General features: G+C 42.8%; 1 protein-coding gene across 1 annotated transcript; it reads left to right on the top strand.

Annotated features, from left to right (window-relative positions):
- Positions 1 to 583: 583 nt before the first annotated feature.
- On the top strand, positions 584 to 23,379 carry sae1 (SUMO1 activating enzyme subunit 1). Its single transcript, XM_034097248.2, has 9 exons — positions 584 to 784; positions 2,183 to 2,294; positions 2,754 to 2,927; positions 8,023 to 8,168; positions 9,020 to 9,113; positions 9,483 to 9,588; positions 17,943 to 18,087; positions 19,598 to 19,667; positions 23,140 to 23,379. Exons 1-9 carry the CDS (start codon positions 684 to 686, stop codon positions 23,230 to 23,232), a joined length of 1,041 nt encoding a protein of 346 aa, XP_033953139.1. The 5' UTR covers positions 584 to 683; the 3' UTR covers positions 23,233 to 23,379.
- The last annotated feature ends 590 nt before the right edge of the window (positions 23,380 to 23,969 follow it).

Here is a 23,969-nt window from a genome sequence, read left to right as displayed (position 1 = left end):
TGAATAAAATACTTTTGGAAAAAAACATAATTTTAACAAACAGAACCAGGCCTACATATTTAAAGTTAACATTACTTCATTTTTGCTCCCTTAATATTATATTGGATTAAGTTTCCCCCCTCTTTCAGGGGGGTTATATCAATATATATTTATATATTTCTTTGGGTATTTATCTAATTTCCTTTATGCATAATTTTGTCATGGAATTAAATAACCTTTATTGTTTCTTTGTTTTTAACTTTTGCCCTTTGTCATCACTTAGGACTTATTTTTTACAATATTTGTTGTTCAAAATGGTCTAATATTTAACCTTACACTCATGCTAGATTGTATTGTTGCAGTGGCCGATGCATTAATTACAAACCAGCAACATCGAAATAAGTTCCTTGGTGTTTCTAGAACTGTAAACAACTTTACAAATAAATATAAACCATTAAAAAAACAAAACACTAATGTCTGATATAAAATTCGGGGGAACGTATGACACAAACAAATCGAGGACCTCGATAAACTGAAAATCCATGAAATAAAATTCGAGAAAACACATATTTTGTTTTGTTTTACTGACGTCATCATCCAGCGCCCATTCAGCGGGACTGTCGCTACATTTAAACATCCTTATTCCTAGCTGCATTGAGCAAAGCTCATTTACACCATAACCCCCGTATACTCAGTGACCAAATATGATCGATATGATCGAGAAGGAGGACCCGGTCATCAGCGAGGAGGAGGCGGCGCAGTACGACCGGCAGATCCGCCTGTGGGGGCTGGATGCCCAGAAGAGGTCAGTTAGCTCCGTTAGCATGTCAGGCTAATTTCTGCAGCCGAAGGTTTCAGTTGATACACTTTTGCTCCTTTGTCCAAAGCGTTGACCTTACAAAAAAGTGCGGCCCATTGGGGTTTTTCCTCATTGGAGTAGCCACTGTTTGGAGTACTCTTTTAGAATATCTATAGGTCGGGATTTTTGCATTGTCTATCAGTGGGACACCATCAGATCTGTAAAATGTTACTTATTGACGTCAGACGTAAGCTACTAATATCACACTGTATAAATACTTCACTACAAAAAGAAGTCTAACATTTAAATGTGAGATTATAATGAGAAAGTATATCCTGGGAACCGAGGGAAAAAAAGTATCTTCCACTGTTCTTTGCTTGTGATTTCCTACCTAGGCTATTTCGTGTTAAAAGAACATCTTGCAATTTATACTTTTTTAACTGCATTGTTTTGACCAGTAAAAGTCCTGCATTGAAAATGTTACATCAAGATAAAAGTACCAATGCAACACTGTATCAATGCTGGAAGTAACTAAGTAAAATTACTCAAGCACTGTACTTTTGGAGGTACTTGTACTTTACTTGAGTATTTCCATTTGTTGCTACTTTGTACTTCTACCACACTACAATTCAGAGGTAAATTATGTACTTTTACACACTACATGTATTTAATACCTTTTTAGTTACTTCACAGATGTGGATGAAATCTAATCAAGTGTTAAATCAGACTTTAGTTCCACCTGGAGTAAATCCACCAGCTACCCTGCAGTCTACAAAGTCATTCAGACTAGCTGCAGCTTCACCAGCTTTGAGAACACTTTCATGATCAATCATTATAAAACATATCATATATATTATTCTGAAATGGACCAATCTGCACAATGACTACTTTTACTTTTGGTACTTTGAGTATATTTTGATGCTAATACTTTTTTTAATTTGACTGGAGTAACATTTTGAATGCAGGACTTTTATTGTATCACAGTATTCTTATACTCTGGTACTTCTATTTTTACTTAAGTACACTTCCACCTCTGCACTGTATAAATACCCCAATTCAAGAAAAAGTCCTGCATTTGAAAGGCTAGTTTTCGGTAAAAGTACTGATAGCGCACTGTAAAGAGGCTCCAATACAGTCATTTGATTTCAGTCGGAGGTGGTTCAATCGTAGAAGTGCTTGTAACTGTAGTTTTCTTTGATTGACCTCTTATGGATCTGAACTTGTCTCTCCACATTTATATGAGCAACTCTATTGCACAGTTTCTTTTTCTTAAATGAGGCCTGCACTTCAAAATGAGTTGAAATTTCAAATAATTGATTCATAACACACAGCACAACCCACATAGCACAACATCACATCTGATTTCATCTGTATTCAGTTTGCATGTTTGTTTGCTTTTTACAGACTGCGTGGGTCCCGTGTGCTCCTGGCAGGATTAGGTGGTCTGGGGGCCGAAGTGGCCAAGAATTTAATCCTGGCTGGAGTTAAAGGACTCACTTTGCTGGACCATGAACAGGTACAGATGCTCATAAAGTAAAGTCATAAAAACATGCTCAGGTGTTTGCCCTGTGCTCAGTACAGCTCACTAAACGGAGCCTACAAGGGGGCATGGCCTTCAGACTAAATGTAAAAGTGTTTATATTCAGGTATCAGTTCAAAACCTGTGTTATAAAGTATATCTATAACTCATAGAAATATTGGAATAGTAAATGGGCCTCATGTGGCCCCTTCAGTCTTTGTAGTACTGTATGTCCACTAGATGGGGCCACTGGCAAAGTAACGATTTTAACTTTTAGTAAGAAAGCAAAACAGCTATTTGAAATCATTTTTACAGTGATGATATTTCAACAAGGGCTTCGTTCTGGCTGCGTTTCACAGTTTGAATTGATTACAGCCTAGTACTTGATCACTATTTAAGACTGTATTTTGTGTGTGTGTGCCCGCGTGTGTACCCGCGTGTGTCCGCGTCCACCAGGTGTCAGAGGAGTCATGTCGAGCTCAGTTCCTAGTCCCGGTGACGGCTCAGGGTCAGAACCGGGCCCAGGCCTCTCTGGAGCGGGGACAGAACCTCAACCCAATGGTAAAGGTCCACGCAGACCAAGACAGGATTCAAGACAAACCAGATGACTTCTTCCTGCAGTTCGATGCGGTTAGTGGAAACTACACTTTAAGTCATTCAAATATTGACTGGTTATCTTAACGCGCTTTATTGAAATGTTAAAGTGTCAGCAAATGAATCGGACATTACAGCGCTAAGCTGTATGATTTGACTTTAGAATATACACGCCACAATGACCATTTGTATATCAACTGCTCACCTTGTGTAAGCTTGAATTCTTGAAGAACACTTTTTTTGCATGCCACGATGATGAACGAAGAATTAAAACACTGCAGTGTTTCCCCTATATACAAATAGTGGCGGCGCAGCGCCGCTGCTAGGGGGTGCCAGCCAGGTACCCAAAAAGAAATGTTTGATTGTTATGTGGATTTGTAGTATTTGTGTTACTGTATGTTCAATAAAGGAGTATATTTGCTAAAATTTGAAACATTGCCACTGTATGTAGCTACTAGGCAGGTCTGATTTTTGGCATAGGCAGATCTGTGGAGGCGCTGCGCTGGTAGCTCTGGGAGGGGAAAAAACATTTTTGACCGTTGGCGCTCATCCTAATTTTCGGCCTTGATGTAACAACATTCATAATTAAGTAAATGTAACACCCTTTTCACCCCGGTTACACTTTTCATTTGCCCTGTACGATGGGCGCTGTAAGTGATGAAAGTGGGGGATGTTGGCTTATCAGGCGCCCGCAGCTCACAGCCAAAATGCGAGCGGGGGAGCGAGAGAGCCAGCGAGGGAGAGAGAGAGAGAGAGCGCACTGGTACCGACGCTGTTGTTACTAGAATCTGGTGCTAGCTGCGCTAACGGATATAAGAAGTAGATGTTTCTACAACCAGGGTGGAGGAGAGCTCTCCTGTCAGACTGAGAGGCTCAGTGAGGTAAAGGACTCTATGAGTGTTTAGATTTTTTTAGACGTTTTGACCACAAATTATGTAAACACATATTTTCAAGGCACTCCTTTAAAATTATTAGGATAAATAGAAACAGGTTTGAAATCATTCCAATGTATACTATAGGACAGTAATCCAAAAATATCATTTAAAGTTGGAGAGATTCAAAAATATGCATAAATAAATAAATGTTAACTAGGTCAATTAAGATATGAATGAACAACAAAAATAAAATAAGCTACATTTATTTGTTATTGGCTATGGTAGGTTATTGGTTATGTTCACATACTTATTTGATTATTAAAATGTAAACCGATCTTTTTCATATGGGTGGGAGTTGTACCCCCTAGATCAGGTCTCTAGTAATTGTGTGCTCAAAGTTTCCCAGATTGAAGCATACCCCCGGACCCCCCTAGAGGATGTGACGTCCACCCCCCAATTCAAACATGTTCATACAATAATGAATACATTTGAAGCCATTTTGACGTATATTACCTATGTCAATACGTTTCTGTTTTTGTAGTGTATTTGCCTTCTGTAGAGATTTTTCATTTATTCTATATATATATATATAAAATCTCGCCTAGGGCAGCAAACTGCCTAGAACCGGCCCTGGTACTAGGCCCCAAGAGCCTTTTTTGTGCTGACACATAGAAACAAATTGGCGGGGCGCACTTTGCACACACAAAAAAATGTCACATTATGCTGGACCCACGTGCCTTAGCACCGCTGCTATGACTCCATCCTAGGGGAAACACTGCACTGACAATTCTTAATACTTCCTCACTGCATGCATTTTTGCGAAAAACTTTATTCAACATGAAAGTTCACATGTGCACAGGATTGCTACCCGTAAAGATCTCCTTTAAAAATAAACGCCTTTCTGGATTTTCTTGAAATCAGATAGATTTCACTTTCATTTAGCTTTCATACAAAAAAACAATAAGTGCAATCAACCATACAAATACAAATTCAGAGCAGTAATGATCCTGCAGGTACATTAGCTTTTAAAAAGCCAAATCATTTGTAATACTGTGGCTTTTAAAAACATCTTAAAGTATGTTTGCTGAAGATGTACCTCTTGGGATATTGTATATTAGCACCCAGATTTGTATCCCTCTCCTCTGCCACTAGATGTCTCCTGTAGCCCACATCATACACGAAGCTCTCCCTGTTCTTCTGTCAGGCTCCAGGAGCAAAACACCTGCAGACTTCTATAGGGGCTGCATTAGCAGTCGCTCCAAGCAGACTAACTGTACATGGAAGATTTACGTTTTCAAGTCAAGTCAACTTCATTGACAATCTCAAAATATCTTTGTACACACAGAAAGATTGAAATACTGTTTCCCACAATCCCGAGGCATAAAATAACACATTAAAATACAAGAACACTCAATAATAATTACAGTAAAATAACCGTTTACTTCAAGTTAGCTGAAGGTCAGTGTAGTTCTCTAACATGCTTGTAAGCTGCAGTAATGCCAGCCGCGCCTGGTTTGCTTCTAAAGTAGTGTCATGATAACAAGGCTTCTGCGCTAGGGAAAGTTAAATCAGTGTACAGTGAGTCCTTATCGTATCTGGGCTGTGGAGAACACTCACCATGTTGAAAAGATTGAATTCATCTTGTAATATATTCATTTTTTCTTTAACACCACCTTAAGGATTTATAACGCAAGGATAGAAGTGGCTGACGAGAATACAACATATCTCAAACTCTGGCTGCAGGACATACTTGGGTGTTGTGGTTGATTTGCCTGACGCAGATGAAATAAGGAAAGGGCAAAAGGATTTAAGTTACATATCTGATGCTGTGTGAATCCAGGATGATGGGTTACATTCCCTGTAGTAGGACTTTAATTCCTACATGTTATATCCGTGGTAAAAAATCTGACTGTTTGTTAAAGTTTATTGTCATTTATTGTTAATTTCTCAGTCTAAACTTTAGACTGAGAAATGAAGGGTCGTCATTTGCATTGATTCCACAGGCAGCTATACACACATCTCAAGCTGTGTCGCTACTGAATGTATTTGAACACCATCAGAGGAATGACAGACATCTTTCTGTCTGAATTATCAGCAGTCTGCTCCCTCTGGGGGAGTCAGGGGAGGGTCAGCAGGAGGGGGAGGGGGGAGGCGAGGACAGTGAAGTGAGCGCGGGATGAGAGGGATGTTAGTAGGACACAGGGAGGGAGGATGAGAGGCTTGGAGAATAGAAAGAAGGACAATTAAAAAAGCTTGGGATAAAATAAGAAATGGGAAACAGAGGGGGGTCTCTCTCTCTGCTGTGGACCACTTGAATCTGCTTCCAGGAGGTGTCTGTGAGCGGCTCAGAGGAAGATGGCAGGAGAATAAAGTGGAGCGGTACACGAGTGTTCATATGGGAGGCCTACTTACTGAGCAGTGACAACAACACTTAAGCACATACTGTCTCTCTGGGTATGGCTGACCTGCTCCTGATACTATTAATTATTAATTATAATTTCTTTCTGCTGTGGTTCATTTTAGTTTCTTCTTGCAAGAAGCAGCTTGTGGGAGAAACTCACAGGGATTTGAGCCGTTGCAGACCATTTACATGCACACAACCCTCTATAACACCTACAGGAAAGGGGAAATACCCAAAGCGTAATGTGGCCTATCTAACCCGCGCTACAGACCTTTAAACTAGTTATGTTTCTAACCGGTCCTCCTTAAAAAGTTAATATTTGTGGCTATATAAGCATTTCTATATAATAACCTTATTGTTAGATCTGATTTGATACTGTATATCAGTGTCTCCATGGGACTGCATAGGAAGACTCATCAACAAAAGGTTCTCGTAGCCTTTAAAGCCATTTAACAGAAGAAGAAGAAAAAGGGGGGACTTGTTTTTCTGATGCTCTTAATATGTTCATTCATCCTTTGGAAAGAGGACAGAGCTGGAGGGTTAGCGTTCGGTGTAAATCACAAGCTTCATCGTGATATGATGTGATATTGATTCTTTGGACACCACGACAATGTATCACAAAGTGTGCCCTGATCCGATTTGGATTTCCTTCCCCTCGCTGGGCCTACGATCAATATTTGCAACCCTAAACTGTATGACAAATTAACATCATCATTTACACAATTATATCAACTCACAAAAAGCAACTACTTTATTATTTGACAACGAATTACTGGGCTCCTCAATTTTGTTCTCTTTTAAAAAAACGGTTTAAAGTACACACATAGACGTGTTGCTCACTATAACGTGTTGCATACAGTGTCTCGTGTTAAGCGCTGAAGGAGGTGTGCCTGCCCGGGTAGACCGTGCCGTGGGAACTTGAACAGAAAGGAGTAACTTTAGCACGTGTTCACTCTGTCGATCATAATGGATCATTGCATTGAAACCCCCACTGATGTGCATCACGCAGGATATACCAATAATGATTTTTGCAGTTTGTATGAAAGATAAAATTAGGACGTTTTATTCGACCTGACTTAGTGACGGACTGAGAATTGTTCTCAGCCTTTCTACATACTCCAGGTGGTGAGGTCTTACTCTGAATACTCCTTGGGGACCCTGACCCTGACCCTGGTCTGCTGGGTCTCAGGTGCAGGATCAGGTTATAAGTCTGGAGAGGTGTAGGTAGTGCTGGACTGGGTCAGCAGGAGGAGGACCCAGCCCCCCGGTCAGCTGTTCCACCGGCCCACCATGGTGTTACTATGGCAGATTGTTGGCGTCACCATTGTTTGGTCGTTTATTCAATGTACTGAACTCAGACCAAATGCAAACTTACTGAAGCATTTCAGAAGTGAACAAATACCTCTTGTGTGCCTTCGGGCTCCAAATCAAGACAGTGTGGCAGAAATATCATTTGTTTTGATGTTTTGCGTTATTGCTAGCAGTTTCAGTGTTACGTTAATGAGGGTGGAAATGAGCACATGCCAGCACAAAGGCCGAGAGGGTCCCAGTTTCATACACGTTTCTCTTTAAGAGAGTAAAGGTGCTGAAAGGTAAAGCTCAAAACAGATGTATATAAGCAGTACTTATCAGATTACAATTACGTTGTTTCCCATTCTCGTAAGGGGAATATCTCAGGAATGCTTGGAGGGAGTTTCTTTACATTTGTCAGAAACTTTCAGGAAAAAGTTAGCAGAATTTGGTGGTCAAAGGTCACTGTTACGTCACAAACACTTTTCTGATGTTGGGTGGATGTCTGGTAGTACTGGTAGTCCATGTCTGATCAGCAGAGCTCTGACGGTGTCTTCTCCCTCAGGTGTGTCTGACAGGCTGCTCCAGAGACCTGATGGTGAGAGTGGACCAGCTCTGTTCCAAGCACAACATCAAGGTCTTCTGTGGGGACGTCTACGGTTACTATGGTTACATGTTCTGCAACCTGGGAAAGGAACACAACTATGTCGAGTAAGTGTGTCATTCGAAGTGGGTGTAAACGGTTTCCTCATCTGGAGCTGCCCGGTATTAGTGCCTTGCTCGAGAGCACTGCAGTAGCGCTGGGTGCTTTTGTTATAGTAATTCTGCAGGACATGATAAACGGAGGGGGCCAGGGCCTACTTCCAGCTGACAACACTTTTTATTGGCTCACAAATAGGCCCATATGTAGGTGTTATTATTTTATTTGTCTATTTGATTACCAAAAACATTTTTTAAATTGTGTGTCTTTACTGGTACTGAGCCTTGATGTCTAGGAAAGGATTTTATATATTGAAAATGCAGTATATTAAATGCTATCAAGTAGCATATTGAATATGTTTTCATTATTCAGCCCAACACTGCTGCATTAGTAGTGCAGTGTTTACTCTCTGCTCGGATTCCATTCTAATGATTGATGACATGACATAGTTTAATGTTGCTTTTGATTCGTTTTTAGTTACACATATGATTACATGGAAAAGCAATATATTAGTTGAGTTAAAATAGGGTTTAAGTTTGGTGAAAGTGGAATGTTTGTGAAATGTTTGAATAAATGTGTATCTTATATGGTGGCATGGATTTCATTTGGGAATTCTAATTATTGTCACATACCAGCTTCATGACATGTCTTCTTCTCGCTGCAGTCGACATGAACTAACACGTTGCTTGTATGCCATGTAAGGCAAGGCAAGGCAAGTTTATTTATATAGCACTTTTCGACGCAGGGTAATTCAAAGTGCTTTGTACAGAGGAACCTTTCAATGAGCTCGATGTGGAATATAAAACTGACTGTTCAGTTTCCTGAGATGTAAGATATGTTTCTATTCACTCTGTTACTTTAGGGAGAAACCAAAACTGGTTAAACCGAGTTCTGGCGATGGTCCAGAGGCAAAGAAAGCAAAATTGGACCCCAACGAGACCACCATGGTGAAAAAGGTAAAAATATGTTTTAGTCTTTAAACAAAAGATTAAAAAATGAGCCATGCATAAAGATGAGTTCCATCTATTGGGTTTAATGGAACAACAAGAGTGATACATGAAATGACATCTTTTAAATGGGGTTGGTCTAAGAAATGTGAAGATACGAGGAGTGGAACTTAATGTAAAGTTACACAGAATGGAATAAAGTGTCGTCTTTTCACATTTCTATAAATAAATGCTACTTTTGTATTGCTCTGTTGTTTCTAGTTTGTAAAGGGCTCGCATACATAGTAATCTACACAACAAAAAATGGCCTTATTTTTGTTATTAAGATGATGGTTCTCCTCCTGTTGACCTGACTTTTTAAAAACCTCTCCGCACCAGACGGCCTCTTACTGCACCCTGAAGGAGGCCCTGGAGGTGGACTGGACCACGGAGAAGGCCAAAGCCGGGATGAAGAAGACCCCAGTGGACTACTTCCTGCTTCAAGGTGCTGAGAGCAGCATCTCACAAAGAGTGCTAGTAGAAATCATTATTCTGTTGATCAAAATCTGATTTTCACATAGATTCTTTAACCTCTGGATACTGCTGATGGCTTTCCTTTTATTTGAATAGAAGAAGAATACATTCTTTATTAATCCCTTACAGGGACATTTCTTTCTCCACTCTGTTTGATATGCTTGTTGCTTATGGTTGTCCATCGAATCCGATGATGACGTCCACTTCTACCGGTGAGTTCTTTGGTGGCTGAATAGCCCTATCCTGGACCCACAGATCCTATTGCAGGTAGGACAAGTGTATGTGGTGGCAGGAGCAACGGCAACTGTAGGCGTGTTCCTCCTGAGTCTCCTCTCCTGTCTCCAGGCTGTCCTTTCCTCCTCCAGCATTTGGGTCCCATCCCAGGTGTTACGGTCAGCAGCAGCGTCCTCCAGGGCCTCAGGTCTGATCTTACATTTCTTTAACGCAGTCTTCAGCTGGTCTTTATAGCGCTTCTTCTGCCCTGCAGCAGAGCGTCGGCCATGGTGTAGCTGGCCATATAGCACTCTGCGAGGCAGGCGGTTTGAGGGCATCCTTACTACATGGCCCAGCCATCGTAGCTGGTGCTGAGTAATTGTGGCCTCAATACTCCTGCAGTTGGTCTTCGAGAGTACTTCAGAGTGGGGCACACGATCACGCCAGGTGATTCCTAGGATGCTCTGAAGGCAGCGTATGTGGAACTGGTCGAGGGCCCTGATGAGGCGGCTGTAAGTTACCCAGGCTTCGCAGCTGTAAAGGAGGGTAGTGATGCAGAGGGCTTGGTAGACACAGACCTTCGTGCGGAGATGGAGGTTCTTGTTTTGAAAGACCCTACGCCGGAGTCTCCCAAAAGCAGCTGATGCCTGCTTGATCCTGTTTTGGACCTCATTGTCGATGGTGCTGTCTTCAGAGAGAATGCTCCCCAGGTATCTGAAGGATGCTACAACAGACAGTTGTTCACCAGCAGCAGTGAAGGTAGGTGGTGTAGATGGGATGTTGGCACTCCACTGGCAAAGTACTTCCGTCTTGATGGTGTTGACGGTCAGTCCCATCCTGCTGTACGCTCTCACCGCAGCAGTGAGAACAGACTGGAGGTCTTGTGGACTGTGAGATACGAGAGCACAGTCGTCTGCACACTGTAGCTCAATGACTCTCTCCCTTTGCAGTTTGGTGGTTGCCTGGAGCCTCCTTATGTTGAAGAGGTTGCCATCTAGACGAAAGTCCACTGCCACACCGCTACTGTCCTCAATCTCCTGGTGGAGGAGCTGGGTGACACATAGCGGGAAGATGTTAAAAAGTACTGGTGCTAATACACACCCCTGCCTTACCCCTGTGTGTTCAGGGGGGGGGAACTCTTGTCCTCCTATAGTCACCCGAGCAGTCATTCCGTCATGAAATTGTCGGAGGATGTTGACAAACTTTTTGGGGCAGCCAAACCTGATAAGGACTTCCCATAAAAGTTCTCTCTGGACAGTGTCGAAGGCTTTGGAGAGATCGACAAAGGCCATGAACAGGTCCTGATGCTGTTCTCTGCACTTGTCCTGCAGCTGTCGAGCTGTGAAGATCATGTCCACCGTGCTCCTGCTCTTCCTACACACACATTGTGATTCAGGCAGTATTGACTCGGTGGTGTTTCCAATCAGCCTCTGGAGCATCACCTTTGCCAGGACCTTACCGGCGACAGCAAGGAGCGAGATACCCCTGCTGTTGCCACAGACAGCCTTGTCACCCTTGTTCTTGTAAATGGTGACAACATTGGCGTCTCTCCATTGTAGTGGGACGTTCTCATCAGCCCAGACCTCGTGATGTACTTGTGTAATGCTCTTGTACAGAAGTAGCCTCCTTGTTTCAATAGCTCAGCAGGGATGTTGTCATCACCAGGGGACTTGTTGTTTTTAAGGGAACGGATAGCTGATAGGACCTCCAGGACGGTTGGGGGCTGGTCTAGATTGTGCATAGGAGGAAGTGTAAGCAGGTCGTCAAGGACGGTGGGGTCTGCATCAGAGTCCTGGTTTAGCAGGGTACCAAAATGTTCAGCCCATCTCAGCAGAATGCTATGCTGGTCCTTCAGGACTGTCTGTCTGCTGTCTTCAGGGGAGTGATACAGCGGCTTATTGGGCCGTAGATCTTTTTGACAGCATTGTAAAAGTTGTGCATGTCATTTTTATCGGCAAAAGACTGGATTTCGTGTGCCTTTTTAGTGCACCACTCATTCTGCATGGCCCGAGTAGCCCTTTGTACTTCCGACGAATTCTCTGCCATTGCTGCCTGGTGCTACTGGACGAGGGGCTCTTTAGCGTTGCCCGATGTGCTCTGTGCATGTCCTTCAGCAAGTCATGGATGGTTTCCGAGTTTTCATCAAACCAGTCTTGGTGGTTCTTGCTCTTATAGCCGATTGTTTGGGCTGCTGCCTCATGGAGAGCCGAGCTGATAGAGTTCCACTTCTGGTCCATGGTGTTCTCAGATGAGCCCAAGGACAGCTCCATCCCCCCTAGTTTCTCAGCCAGGGAGCAATCGTTTTCCAGGCGGGTCCTTGGCCATGATCAGACGGTGATCTGTCCACCTCTCATGGCACGGGTGATGTGAACGTCACTGATGTCACTTCGCCGCACAATGACATAGCCTATCAGGTGCCAGTGTTTGGAACGAGGGTGCATCCACGAAGTCTTGTATTTAGCCTTCTGCTGGAAGATAGTGTTGGTTATGGTCAGGTTATGCTCAGAGCAGAGAGTGAGTAATCTCAACCCCTTTGCATGAACCTGGCCAACTCCATGGCTGCCAAGCACTCCACTCCATGCCTGCCAAGCACTCCACTCCATATGCTGCTGTTTTGTCCCACTCTGGCGTTAAAATCACCAAGCAAGAAAATCTTGTCCTTCTTGGGGATCCGGCGAAGAGCCTCATCCAGTGACTGGTAGAAAGAGTCCTTGGCCTCACTCTCGGATGGCAGAGTCGGTGCATATGCACTGGGAAGTGTGGCGAAGCGGTTCTTAACCAGGGGGATACGGAGGGTACCAACAGGTGTTTCAGCGAGTCTTGGTAGCAGAGTGTTTTTGATGGCCAGTCCTACACCACGCAGATGTTGCCCTCCCGACGGGTAACCTTTCCAGAACAACGTGTAGCCCATCCCTTCCTCTGTTAGAGAGCCTTCATCCAGGATTCTGGTCTCACTCAGAGCAGCAATGTCGATGTTGTAGCGACTCAGCTCAGCAGCAACCAATGCTGTTCTCCTATGAGGTCTGTCAGAGCTGCCATACGAGTCCAGGAGAGTCCTTACATTCCATGTTGCCAGTCTTAAGTTGCATGATTTCCGTGATTTCTGTCCGTAATTTTTATTTGTATTTCGACCGCGGTAATGGATGGCCCGATAGGTGCGGTATCCTATCCAGGCGAGGTTGAGTGGGCAATTTTTAGGCCACCTTTTCTAGGCCCTTCCCCAATTGGGGTGAGAAGTGTGGCCCCTAAATAGGGCTGCTCAGCGCCCAGGGGTCTGCCGAAAACAGCTTCCACTCAGTCCGAGCTGTTAGCGACCTATACCCTGTGCTGCTGCCGTGCAGGGTTCTTAGCTAAGAGCTTCCAGTTCATTCGTACCTTCTCCCGTCGCCAGAACCCCATCGCCGCCAGACTTCAACACGCTGTAAGGTCCAGGTACTTCACCATGGTCAGAGGTGGATACCTGCGCAAGGAAGTTTTTAAGTGCCATAGGGGGTGCGCACTTCCTAGTAGCACTATCTTCACCACGATGAGATAAACCCGGTGGCGTGGGTAACCCATGACGACTAGTCCCCCATCCTGGTTCCAGGAGGCTGCCGGGTCCTTGGTTTTTTAAGGCCCACCTATAGCGCACCGCTTTTCTGTCAGGGTGTGTTCCCTTAGCCTTTGCCTAAATAGGCTTACCCACAAGGCAGCGGGGCTATTTACCCATAGTTGGGGCAGGGGTTGACGGGCGTCAGGGCATGTCCACACGACGGTGGGCCTATACGCTGCGTCTCTGGGGCCCCCTGCTGCTCCGAGATCCCCTCCAGTTTAGCCTGGGTCCGCAAGGACCCAGTTACCATGTGTGGCCACGGGGAGGCACTGCAGGAGTCTTGGTGGTGGAGAGGCTGTGTACCAGCAGGAGGAGACTTACACACTCGGCTCCTCTTTTCACCCCCAAGGGGGGCTAGCTGGCGGCGGCAGCTGTAAGCAGAGAGTAGCAAGCAGAAAGCAGCATGCAACATGCACTATCTACAAACATCTCTATTCTACTACGCTACTGCACTAGACGTGTCACACGCACCCTGTGTGTGTCTCTCACACACACACACACACACACACACACACACACACACACACACACACACACACACACACACACACACACACACACACACACACACACACTGTTTGATATACATGCACACACACAACCACATGCAGATAGGAGAGGTGGCAGAGCAGAGAGGCTGGCAGATCCAGGTTAGGTGCCTTGCTCAAGGGGCAGAACTGGCACCTCTACCCGCTCTCTATCTTTTTTTGGTCCGATCAGGACTTGAACCGGCGACCCTATGGTTCCAAGGCCAAGTCCCTACAAACTCAGCCACTGCCGCCTCCAGACAACCTAATGAGATGAACATGTCATCAGTCTAACTATTAGATAGTGGATAAAATAAGTCCCAAAATATCCATTTTCTAGGTTTAAAAAAAGAGATTGAAAATTGAAAATTGCTAAATTATTTCTTGGTGATATTTTTCAAATGTAGTCACTGTCTTTAATTGTCTAACATATTATGCTATACAATAACAAATAATAACTAATAAAAAACACTTTTCAGGACTTTGTGAAGATATTATAAGGACCTTTACTCTCAGATAATGTTTTTATGGAAAGTGATAATATCTATTTGTAAGACTTCTGACCTTCCTGTGTAGGAGGCAGGACACCAACAGAATTTCCATACAGAGAATTGATCAAATACAACACATATTCTGAAAGGTCTAAAAGAGATTAGAAATTTGAAACTGAAAATGTGTAGGAATCCTGCGACAAGACTGAAACCCCACGCACATGCAAAGTCACATGTTCTGATTCAGCTGATCATTTCATGAATACATATCATTCCAGAAACGCTGTTTCAGAACCAATTCAATAACCAGTTTGGTAAAAGAAATGTATATATTGGTACGCTGAGCTGCACATGAAGAACAGTCTGTGACGTGTTGAGGAACCTTTTGAGCCTATAAGTACATCTTGAACGTACCTTCCTGTTTTTCAGGTTATTAACGTGTCCGATGACCTTTTAAAGAGTTGTTTTTGTCCCTCCGTCACCTGGCCCTGCTCCATCCTCACACTCCACACACACTAGTTTCCATCACAGGCTGTCCATGGCCAGTCATGTGCACTGAGCGTAGAGAGCAGCCTGACACACACCTCCACAGCAGGAAGTACCCTGACACACACAGTGATTTATCAAAGCATTTCCCTGCATGGTTGTTATTAATAATATCATTGTTTTAAACTTTGGCACAAGTTATACAATAAAGTTAAGTTCTACTAGTGTGTATCATATTTTAAACATTTCATATTATTACAAATATTACTCTCTAATTAGATTAGATGTATATACTTTACTTTATTGATTGATGTTATTTGTCACAGCAGCATGTGGTTAACGTGAGTTAGAAATATCAAAATGAAATGAATCAGCAAATTCATACAAATCAACAGTAGAACAGATTGATATGAAATGAGTGAGAGTATGTTAACTAACATGACTTGGATTGAAAACTCTCCTTTAAAAGATCCATCCATTAACGGATAACCTGCCAGTCTCACCGGTCGATGCATTTCAAGTTGTTTCTTGTAAAAACTTTTTCCATTTTTTGATTTGTCTTTTTTTATGCTGATTTATTTATTTCCATGGAAAAGTGGATATAAATATCAGATATAAATATCAGATATAAATTGGTGCTTCTGTGGAATCCTCAGATTCACTGAACTTTCATTAAATCAACTAATCGTTTAAAAATAATTACTGACAATTATTTAGATAATCCCAGCCCTAATATATTGGAATAATGTGTTTTTTAGTGTATCCGAACCTCAGCTAGATTAAAAAAACACATCAGCCTCCAGACAAATGCATACTATAATGTAATAAGTGAAACGGCGCCTGTTAGTCCTTCACAAAGCTGTATGTGTGTATTACAAAGACTAGCGATACAGGTGCTACTGATGACAGACATTTTGAATGCTGGCATATTCTACATGTTTGGAGGCTCTTATACCTTTCTTTTTTAATCAGATCATTTTTTACAATACACTGAATGAAGAACATATTTGTTTTGTATCTATTTCTGTTTCATGCAGTTCACTGATCCCACAGTTTTGAAATGAGTTTCATGATGGAAGAGTGTCTGAACCTGAATGAGATTGAACTCTCATCGTTACCACACGGTCACATTACCGACTCGCCTGTCACCCATTATTTGCAGTACACTTCTATTCTAAACAGTGTTGGAATATAATTACGCACATTTACTCAGATATTTGATCTACTTGTACTTCAGTAAATCAGCTGGCAAATGCATCGTCAATAATCTGCAAACAGACATTTTTCGAGACACCGATCACTGCAGACGTAAAATGAATCCAGAAACTCTTATAATAATTAGAAACTGACGGGGAACCTTTGCTGGCCAATGAAGACTTGTATTGTTGATACTCTTACTACGTTGTGATGTTAAACTGTGACCTTCAGTGCGCCCTGTGATCAGCCTGCCCTCTGAGTGGAAGCTGCCTGTTGTTGTTGTTGTTGTTGTTGTTGTTTTATTCAGTGAAACACAAGGCGCTGTTATTATTCCCTCACTGTTTCTATAATTAGAAGCAGCGGTTTTTGTTTTGGCCGACCAATGAGGAAGTGGCTCTTCCTCTGTTACAACTGCTTCCTGTCTGACGAGGAACTGTCAGGTGATGTGAAACGTGTGGGAGTGCAGCATCAGATCACTGATCGTTGTCCCTTTGTCATACATGTACACGCTGACTCGACATGTTGACAGCAAGGGAAAGAAAAGATGGATCCTACTGTAGCGGATAAATAAAGAAATGAAACTCTAAATATAACTGCTGCTGAGGGAAGCAAACCTTACGCAGGAAAAGAGTTCCATGTCCAGGCAGAATGTCGTTTCCTCGGTTCCTTTAGGAGAATTCCAATAATACAGAACAATGGTTTCCACTCTGGAAACATCTAGAAAGTGAATGTTTAATTACTAATGACATCATTAAATCTACAGCTCCAACACCTACATTAATATTTGGAAAAAGCAGTAACCCTGTCTTCTTGTTGATCACAGTGTGTAAAATAAGTCAGTCAGGAGAAAGAGATTTAACACATTTTAAAAGAACTCATCAGAACTATCTCTCCCTGAATATCTATTTGTTCAAATGTTTAGAGGATATAAGATCATGGACTACATGACGTAAAAGGCCTTTTGGAATATTTCCCCTTGACTTTAATCTGGGGAACGTTCTGTGCATCATGTGTAGGTTTAGAGATGCCATCGTTGTTCCATCCAAGGGCGCATTAGTGTGTGTGTGTGTGTGTGTGTGTGTGTGTGTGTGTGTGTGTGTGTGTGTGTGTGTGTGTGTGTGTGTGTGTGTGTGTGTGTGTGTGTGTGTGTGTGTGTGTGTGTGTGTGTGTGTGTGTGTGTGTGTGTGTGTGTGTGTGTGTGTGTGTGTGTGTGTGTGTGTGTGTGTGTGTGTGTGTGTGTGTGTGTGTGTGTGTGTGTGTGTGTGTGTGTGTGTGTGTGTGTGTGTGTGTGTGTGTGTGTGTGATGGAAATGGTCGTGGGAGGACTCAACTTCCTTATGTGGTTGTAATGTGCTGGACGAGCAGGAAACATGTGGGCGGCGTGTTGATGTGTTTGTGCACAGTTTAAAAATATTTCTCATCATAAAGTGCTTGTTTCAGATTTGTGTTCAATCCTGCTACACACTCTAGACTCTAGACACGAAAGACATGTTTCTTTCTCAACCTAGTATTGCCTGGCTGCATGTCTCTAGGTGTGCGTGTGTGTTGCAGTCTGTGTGCACGCTCCTAATTTGATGTGGGGAAACGTGGCCTAATCAGATGAAGCGCTTGATGGGGCAACCACACACAGATCTTATCCTGTGTCAGAGACGAGACGTTGTCTTTCCATCAGCTGATCATTCACCGTGGCAGTCTCTTGAAAGCGTGATGAAATTATAAATGGCAAAAGTGCAACAGATTATACGGAACATAGGAAGATGTTTGAACTCGTTTTCCAGCCTCTCACCGTCTGTTTCTGTTCCTTCTCTCGCTCGCCACAGTTCTGCTGAAGTTCCAGACAGACAAAGGTCGTGACCCCGACCCACTGTCCTACCCAGAGGACAGCCAGCTGCTGAGACAGATCAGAGAGGACGTGCTGGAGGCGCTGGCCGTGAGCAGTGACCTGCTGAACGATGACTTCATCAGGTACTACTACTACTACTACTACTACTACTACTACTACTACTACTACTACTACTACTACTACTACTACTACTACTACTACTACTACTACTCCTACTCCTACTCCTACTCCTACTCCTACTCCTCCTCCTCCTCACTTCCACACTTTTATGTTTAATGGCCTTCACTTATACTACACACTAATATAACATAACATTTTAATAAAAAACAAACTTGTACTTCAAACTTACAAAGACACACACCCTTAACTTGCACTGGTAATAAATAGCATACGTGCCGTCATGGCTTGGCTCTCAGCCACAACAAACCCATGACAGAAAACGAGGGCGTGAATAGAAAAAGAAAAATGTCACAACTCCCCTCCAGACACAGTCCACATTCCCTCAGAATGTTCATATCCGGTTCCTACAGCCGAACAAAGGCCTCCCGCTTGCCTTTAGCGATGTGTGTAAGTGTTGGACCAACAAGATCCCTTTAGCCGCGTCTTCAGAGACGGAGCGTCCACGTGTTTCCAGCACAGACCGACAGCCCTCCGCAGTAGTCCAAACGTTAGGTCCGTTCTGAAGTCCGATTGAAGTCCTTTGGATATATTCCACGTACACAAAGTCATACGATGAGGTTTGACAGGAGTTTCGTACATTCTCATTCACATTTCATATTGACGTCATTTGAACCTATTGTCTGGCTTTGTTCTTAAAAGATATATTCTTTATGGAAATTGTCTCCGACATCAAGTTAATGATTGTTTTAATGTAAGTACACAGTTTACAGCAAGCTCCTGCAACAACCCCCGGACCGCCACCCATACCCAGATGTTCCCATGACTTTAGATATAAATGTGTTCAGTGAGGTTCATTCGTTCGCTGTGACCCAATACCAGAGGTGTGTCCAGGGTGGAGTTGGCAGCAACACCTGTGGGACGGGTCTGGGTTATTTATCCAGCTGAGGTTAATACATACATACAGCAACATGTATCCAGTTTGGAATAAAGTACAGGAGCACCAAAACAGAGGTAACTAACGTATTGCTATGTCCACCTCTTTACCTTTCCGTCAGACAGCCCTTTGCTACGAGGTGCTGAAGCTGGTATCTGTGTTGTCTTCAACATCACTCGACTCCACACACAGTAATTGTTCGCAGCAGCCCGCGGTGCTGCTCTGCCTCCCCGTCTGCGACACTCTGTGACTTTGGTTCCAACCAAAGCCTTTGCTTCCATTGACTGCTTCACATCTGTCGATCACCAAGGTGACGCATACACAATAAACTGTGAAGATTGTAAATGATCTCATTTTGGTGTCCTGGCCAACATCCCACTTTCACTCATGAATGTTCCAGTTCTGTTTGAGATTGTGTTCTGGTGTTGAACACCGGAGAGACGGAACAGCTTCCAGTGACACCGTTACAACAAACACATCAGCTGGAACACAAACAGAATCCCTTTGATCCGATTTAAGTTTCTCCGTTTCATCAACTTCACACTTTGTTCTGACTCTCTGTTCATGTCCGTCCTCAGCTACTGCTTCTCTGAGATGTCTCCAGTGTGCGCTGTGGTTGGGGGGGTTCTGGGACAGGAAGTTGTCAAGGTAAGCATGGAAACATCAGGATGCTTTCATTAAGGCATGCAAGCATTTAGGCAGTGGTGCAAAGTAACCGAGTACATTCACTTGAGTACTTTTTGGACGTATCTATACTTTACTTAAGTATTTCCATTTAATGCTGCATTATATTTCTACTCCACTTCATTTCAGAGGTGGATATCATACTTTTTACTCCACTGTATTTATTTTTATTTTACACACTTTGTCTGATATCAACAGATGATATAATGCAGTACGGTACTACTGATGTACACAGTATCTAAATGTTGTCCAAATGTACTTACTGCGACACTAAAATGCTCTACATGTGTAAAAACAGGGTCATGTCCTCTCAAGTAAAGGATCTGAGTACTTCTTTCAGCACTGTGTATAGAGCATCATACCTGCATCTCACAAGGTGTGTGTGTGTGTGTGTGTGTGTGTGTGTGTGTGTGTGTGTGTGTGTGTGTGTGTGTGTGTGTGTGTGTGTGTGTGTGTGTGTGTGTGTGTGTGTGTGTGTGTGTGTGTGTGTGTGTGTGTGTGTGTGTGTGTGTGTGTGTGTGTGTGTGTGTGTGTGTGTGTGTGTGTGTGTGTGTGTGTGTGTGTGTGTGTGTGTGTGTGTGTGTGTGTGTGTGTGTGTGTGTGTGTGTGTGTGTGTGTGTGTGTGTGTGTGTGTGCATTCTGAGCAATGATGTGAAATCTTTGCAACCTAAAGTGTATTTTTAAGAATACATTTAATGATGGTTTCTACACTTGAACTGAGCTCTGTGTGTGTGTGTGTGTGTGTGTGTGTGTGTGTGTGTGTGTGTGTGTGTGTGTGTGTGTGTGTGTGTGTGTGTGTGTGTGTGTGTGTGTGTGTGTGTGTGTTTTCTGAGCGATGATGTGAAATAACACAACCAGAATTGTATTTAATAAAATGCATCTATGATGGTTTCTACACTTGAACTGAGCTCAGTGTGTGTGTGTGTATATGTGTGTGTCTTCCACCAAATACAAATTCAATTAATGTCACGACGTACAGTGCTGAAAATTAAAACGCAAAAGCCCAACATATGTCTTCAAATAATTGGAAGATTTAAATGACTAAAGTTTAGCTGCTTATCAGAAAGAAAAAAACAATCTTTTTTAAAGTGTGGCCAGACACTAAAGGGAAATGTGTCTGAAGTCCTCCAGCTGAACCACTCGGTAAACCCTTGACATTACAACACAACGGACTTAAGGGTTATTAGAGAGGTGGCAAAGATGAGATCCCTGTGGAAGCTAAAAGTGCAAACACCACTGAATGGTAAATATGACTGAATAGACACACAGAAAATAAAAACACAAACGCTACTCCTAATATAATGATGTATGCCTCCTGTAGGGTTTACCCCACTGACCCTGGGGTCATTGGCATCAGTGCAAGAACTTGACCTTTTTATTGTCAGACATGTCCTGGTGGGTTACCACGGAATGAAACTCTTTTCATTTGATTTGAAAACATGGTGGGCTTAGATCATGCAATGTTCTAAGTGTAAACCTGGAAGGGAGGTTTGAGGGTAATGCTGGATATATTTCTCACTTTAATGCAATACATCTGGAGTCTACTAGAATAGACTCAGACAGCTCAGTGTTGAGATGATCCTGTCAGGTTAATCAATAAAGTTTTTACATCATCACGCATCAATGTTTAAAGTTTTATGATAATCCAGACACAGACACATCAATCATCCCATTCAACGTGGTCTTACCGTGCATTTTTGAATAAGATAGTTTTGAGGACCATATAATCCTCTCCTCTCCCGTTTGCACACTGAGACGTGCTTGTGTTTCAGTGACTTTTTTTTTTTTTTTTATTTCATCAAAAAAAACTAGAATCATAAAAAAGTACGTGCGAGGGAGATATACCTCATTCACACCAACGGTGTTTCAGGGCCGGTTCGGAGCTGGAGCTTGAAAAGCACCGGGTTTTCCTGTTCACACCGCAGCAGAGCAGCCTCTTAGCTCCGGAATCCGGTTCATTTCAAGCACCAAAAAATGATCCGGCCAGAGCAAAAGCACTGCATACGTCACGCTTACGTCGAGGCGGGGCAGGGGCAGGGGCGGGATCAACTCCTGAACAACAACATAAAGCCGGCGTTGTATCCAGTTTGTACACAACGATGGAGAAACTTAACAAGCAGCAGTGGTGCACTGAAGAGACCAGCTACCTGCTGGGAATCTGGTCTTCCGAAGAAGTGCAGAGGAAGCTGGAGCACAATCGGCCATTGTTGTTGTTGTCGGTGTCAGCTGTGAGGGGTTTCCGCAGGTTTGGCTTTATGAAGCAGGCACGCAAACGGTTACGTCATGACGCAAACGATGACGCAATGACGCAGCACCAGTCGGACTCTGGGTGGTGTGAAAGATCCGGAGCTAAACCGAAGAACCGGTTCTGAACCTGAAAAGCTCTAGCACGGAGCTTGAACCGGAGTTGCGTTGGTGTGAGTGAGGTATTAGTGAGTTAGTTAGAGAGGGAGACTGGCTGCATTATATTGGCACGTCTCCAGGACGACGTAGATGATGAAACTCTCTGAAACTGTCTGACTGACGCTGGCGGGCTGAATCTGAGAGATCTCACTCACCTCACTGAACTTCGAGTGACTGACGGGTGTCTACAACCCAGTGTGGGAATGTATTCATCCTTGGTACATGGTTGACGACATCGATATCCCCATATGACTGTCTCCAACACTATCCCTCCCCGCAATGAGCCCAACATGCCACCCTTTATAGGCCCATCAATTGGACCGTACCATCAAAAGGGGTGGCATCTGCAGAGAGGGTAAGCTCAGATAAGGAAACCAGTTAAATAACAATAAACATTTAGTTGAGAATAACAAACATACTTTACTTAACAGAACTGGAAAACAAGCATGAGGATGGCTGTTTCTGAGTTGTCAGACTGTTTTGTCTGGTTGTAAACACTACTGTTATGAAGTTTGGAATGCCCTGCTGGGTGGACATCTCTCATTCAATAATCATAACAGAAAATAGAAAAAATATTATAAGAAGATTGAAATGATTCAGTCCATATCCCCACACGGTTCCATAACAGGGGAGAGTACTGATAGAACTTGAAACAGGAAGCTGCTCTTGTTTAAATCTGCACACATGTTGATGCTAAGCTAACAGCTTCTCTCACCAATGACTGCTGATGTATTCTATTCTTATTGAACGGTTGCTCAGAGGATCTTTGTCTCTGTACACTGTCAGTCTGGATGAACAGCATGCTGTTATTCAAATACAAAACAAACCCTTTATACAAAATAAAGTCGATAGTTAAAGCAGTTTTTTTTCTACAAGCTAAATACATAAACGAGCGTTCAGAATTATAGAGCAGTCCTCTCAGACATCAGAATGGACCCAAACAAGCTTTGGAGACACTTCTGAAAGAAAATACCATTTAACCTTAATGTTTGAAAAAGTGTACTTGCTTAATGTTTTTTCTCTTTCTCTTCAGGCCCTCTCCCAAAGAGACACTCCTCACAGGAACTTCTTCTTCTTTGATGGTCGTAAAGGGAACGGCATGGTGGACTACTTTGGACCAAACTAAGCAGATTTGATTCCCCTACTTTGTTCCCTTTGATAAATGATGTCGGTTTTTCCTCCACTCGTCATAAAGTTGTTTCATTTTTTGGCATTTTGTTTCAAGTACAAAGTGATGTTTTTTACATTTGCTAATAAAACCTTGTTGATTAAATGCTTCTTCCTCAGCTCTGTGGATTAGTGAAACAATAACTCATGTTTTGTTTCTTACAATAAGTACATTCGACCAGGAAGACACAACCTTGAAGAAAACAGAATCATAAAGTACTTCAGGTTTCATAGAGCCAAGTATTTCAAGTGCTACTCAACTGGCTTTAGATAAGCCAGTCCTTTATTAGTATATAAGTGCTTTGTTAGCAGTTCTTTGTTAGTCATTCTATCGCTCGAGGTGGAGTCGAAAGAGATGAGTTTTCAGTCTGTAGTCTTAGAATGTATTCAAAAGTATTATGCATGTGCTGCTGTGTTGATTTAAAGGTCGGCATCAGCAATAATGTTGCTATTGTCGCTGAAAACCATACCTGGAAGACAATCATGTTAAACTAATTACTCATAAGATCTGAATTTGAGAAAGTCATGAAGCTCTCACAACACTAGTTTAATTGGAATTGGTACATCATTTGCAGGCGAGAAAGAACTACCGTGTTATTGTCAAACATCTCATGATGGATTAAAGGAAATCTGATCAAAACATTTATTTTTTCTATTTCATGTAAAGATGCAGCCATGAAACAATGTAAATATTAA

The sequence above is a fragment of the Pseudochaenichthys georgianus genome, chromosome 13 (assembly GCF_902827115.2).
Source record: "Pseudochaenichthys georgianus chromosome 13, fPseGeo1.2, whole genome shotgun sequence".
Classification (NCBI taxonomy): Eukaryota; Metazoa; Chordata; class Actinopteri; order Perciformes; family Channichthyidae; genus Pseudochaenichthys; species Pseudochaenichthys georgianus.
This window is presented reverse-complemented; position numbering and strand designations above follow the sequence as displayed.

Coding starts and splice junctions, on each gene's coding strand:
- sae1 (XM_034097248.2), top strand. CDS start 684: ATGATCGATATGATCGAGAAGGAGGACCCGGTCATCAGCGAGGAGGAG. Junction 2,295..2,753: donor CTTTGCTGGACCATGAACAG/GTACAGATGCTC, acceptor CGCGTCCACCAG/GTGTCAGAGGAGTCATGTCG. Junction 8,169..9,019: donor AAGGAACACAACTATGTCGA/GTAAGTGTGTCA, acceptor CTGTTACTTTAG/GGAGAAACCAAAACTGGTTA.